We start from the raw sequence: 2,500 nt of genomic DNA on the forward strand, positions 1-2,500 counted from the left end.
AATCATCTAGATCAACAAGAGTTACAAATCAATTTCATATCAATAAGGTTAAGACTGAACTTGGAAGAACTTCTTTTCAATATAGGGGTCCAGTAATAATTATTTGAAATTTTATAAATAGGAAAGTTAAATTTAACAGCATTATTGGTAAAGATGCTTTTAAATTGATTTTAAGAAAATAATCAAAAGACATGCTTCAACTTTCTTCTAGCAAAGAAGCAATGGTGATTTCCAATAAGGAGGATAATTTTATCTATTTGTAGGACATAATTAATAAGAAGTTAAGAAATAAAGAAGCAACTACGATTTCTAATAAGAGGGATAATTTTATCTATTTTTAAGGTCCACATAATAAATTATTAATAGTTTTCTATAAATACCTTAATTTAGAACTTATGATTTTAGATTATATAATTTTCATATCGCAGGTCCACATCAGCCTTTGGCTGCCATTCTTACATGTAGTACTAGTTTGTTTATAACCCAACCTGCGTTATCAAATAAAGGATTGATTTCAAGATTGATTAATAGATCTTTGTTTTGGTCCTCAGCACTTTAATAGTCTAGTCCACTGTTATTTACAGTGGAGCTGCGATTCAACAACAAATCTGGTATTTTCAAACCCCGTCATGATGAAGCATTGGAAAGTAACCCTGATGCAGCGAGGTCCTGATACATGACAAACTCTTTTTCCCTGTGCAACCTCAGCAAAGACACCTGACATTATATTGCATAACTAGCCACCAATGAAAATTTTAGCCTTATCTACTACATTGTACATGTATGCATGTACATAATGGTATGCCTTTCAGCCCATTTGCCACCCAATAATATTTATCAGAGAGTTTGAATGCCAAAGGGGACTTTTGGCACTTATTTTCTAAAGCTCTATTAACTAAAAACTAACCTCATGTACATTTTCATTTGTCCTTGCACTTGCATCAATGTATGCTCCATTATACTGGTTTGCTAGCTGCAAAATTGAATATCAATGTTGAGATATGATAATAATAATACACTTTATTTAAAGAGGGTGGCACGGAATAGTTGAGGTAACTAATAAACTTGTGGCCCTCTATCTAAAAATTCTTACAAAACTGATGCAATATTATAATAGAAAGTGTACATAGAAATGTGAAAGCTAAAAACACAATGTACGTTAAATTCCAACATGATTGGAAGATAAAACCTGCCACTATCCCTGTTTCCCCACATTCCATGCCCTTTGACAAGTACATGTACCATACTGAAGCAAAGTAAAAAATACTCAAAATACATAAATAAAGTGGCCTAACCTTGAGTTTATTAATTTTGCACAAGTAACATTTCATGTGGCTAAATGGAATTGAGGCAAAAGTCAGCATTGAGAGACATTGTATGGTAAAATGGTTACCCTTTAAACTGCGGTCACCCCAAAACGCAGACTGCAGACTGTGCAGACCGTGCAAACCAGGGGTAAAATATGGCGTTACCCTCACTATTATTGAGAGCTAACCGTAAACAGGCTAACCTGAATGTTATTTAGGCCTAATTAGGCTAACCGAATGTTATTTAGGCCTAATTCAGGCTAACCGAATATTCATTTAACAGACGGTCTGCACACTCTGCAGTTTGCGTTTTTCAGTGTCCCTTTAAACTGGCTCAGTGGGTTTTGGTTGCACTACTTTGCTAGTTTGCTGGCCATCACATAGCCATTTTTTTACTGGCTGTATTCGCACTTTTAATAGCATGTCGAGTATCCTAGTACAGTAATTAATGTCACTGTTCCTTGGTATCAACATAGTTAGCTTTTAATGCATAACGTAAGGCGCAATAGAACGAGACAACTGATGTATTGGCGTTTTTTAAGGGGAACACTGCCTTGCGACTGGTTAGCCTATGTGACTTCCGGATTGCGTGATATAGAACAACACTACGAGCTGATTGGTAAACAGCATGTGCTGGATTGGACAAGAGTATTGGTTAGCGAGCAATGTACAAAGGCAAACGAGCCAACAAGCTTGGGGGAAGTCGCTGCGCAGACTTAACCGCACCTCGCAGGAGTGACCCAATTTTTAATGAAGGCATGGCAATAAACCCAACCCATCTCCAAAGGGAGGGAGGGGAAAAAACTTTAACAAATGCCAACAGCTAGTTGGTTTACTATAGAAGACAAACTGCCAAGTGAACCTTGGACGGCTAACTGAGGCTTTTATAGCTACATGTAGACTCTGTCTATTAAAGTAGCCAGTTGTACAGCTTCTACTATGAGCAGGTAGGTATTACATGTGCTCTTTAACAGTTATGAATGAGGCCTTAACAGATTTGGCCAATGCAGGTGTACGTTATAAACTGAGATCTAGGAGCAAAGTATCTATGTCCTCATTTTATTTACAACAAGACCATTGATTTTATGAACTTGAACGACCGACTACAAAGAACACGAAGATAACTAACGCGACATGAATAGCCCCTTTTAGAATGGTCACGTTCCATTAACTGTATTTTACTGATGGGGCAG

General features: G+C 36.8%; 1 protein-coding gene across 1 annotated transcript in view; it reads right to left on the reverse strand.

The window, feature by feature from the left end:
* Positions 1-2,500, reverse strand: part of LOC138042391 (uncharacterized) — a 24,628-nt gene that overhangs the window by 8,518 nt on the left and 13,610 nt on the right. Inside the window, exon 6 of the mRNA XM_068888269.1 lies at positions 908-973. Within this exon, the coding sequence (XP_068744370.1) occupies positions 908-973 (66 nt within the window). The remainder of the gene's footprint in view (positions 1-907; positions 974-2,500) is intronic.

This window comes from Montipora capricornis, chromosome 3, assembly GCF_036669925.1.
Source record: "Montipora capricornis isolate CH-2021 chromosome 3, ASM3666992v2, whole genome shotgun sequence".
NCBI lineage: Eukaryota > Metazoa > Cnidaria > Anthozoa > Scleractinia > Acroporidae > Montipora > Montipora capricornis.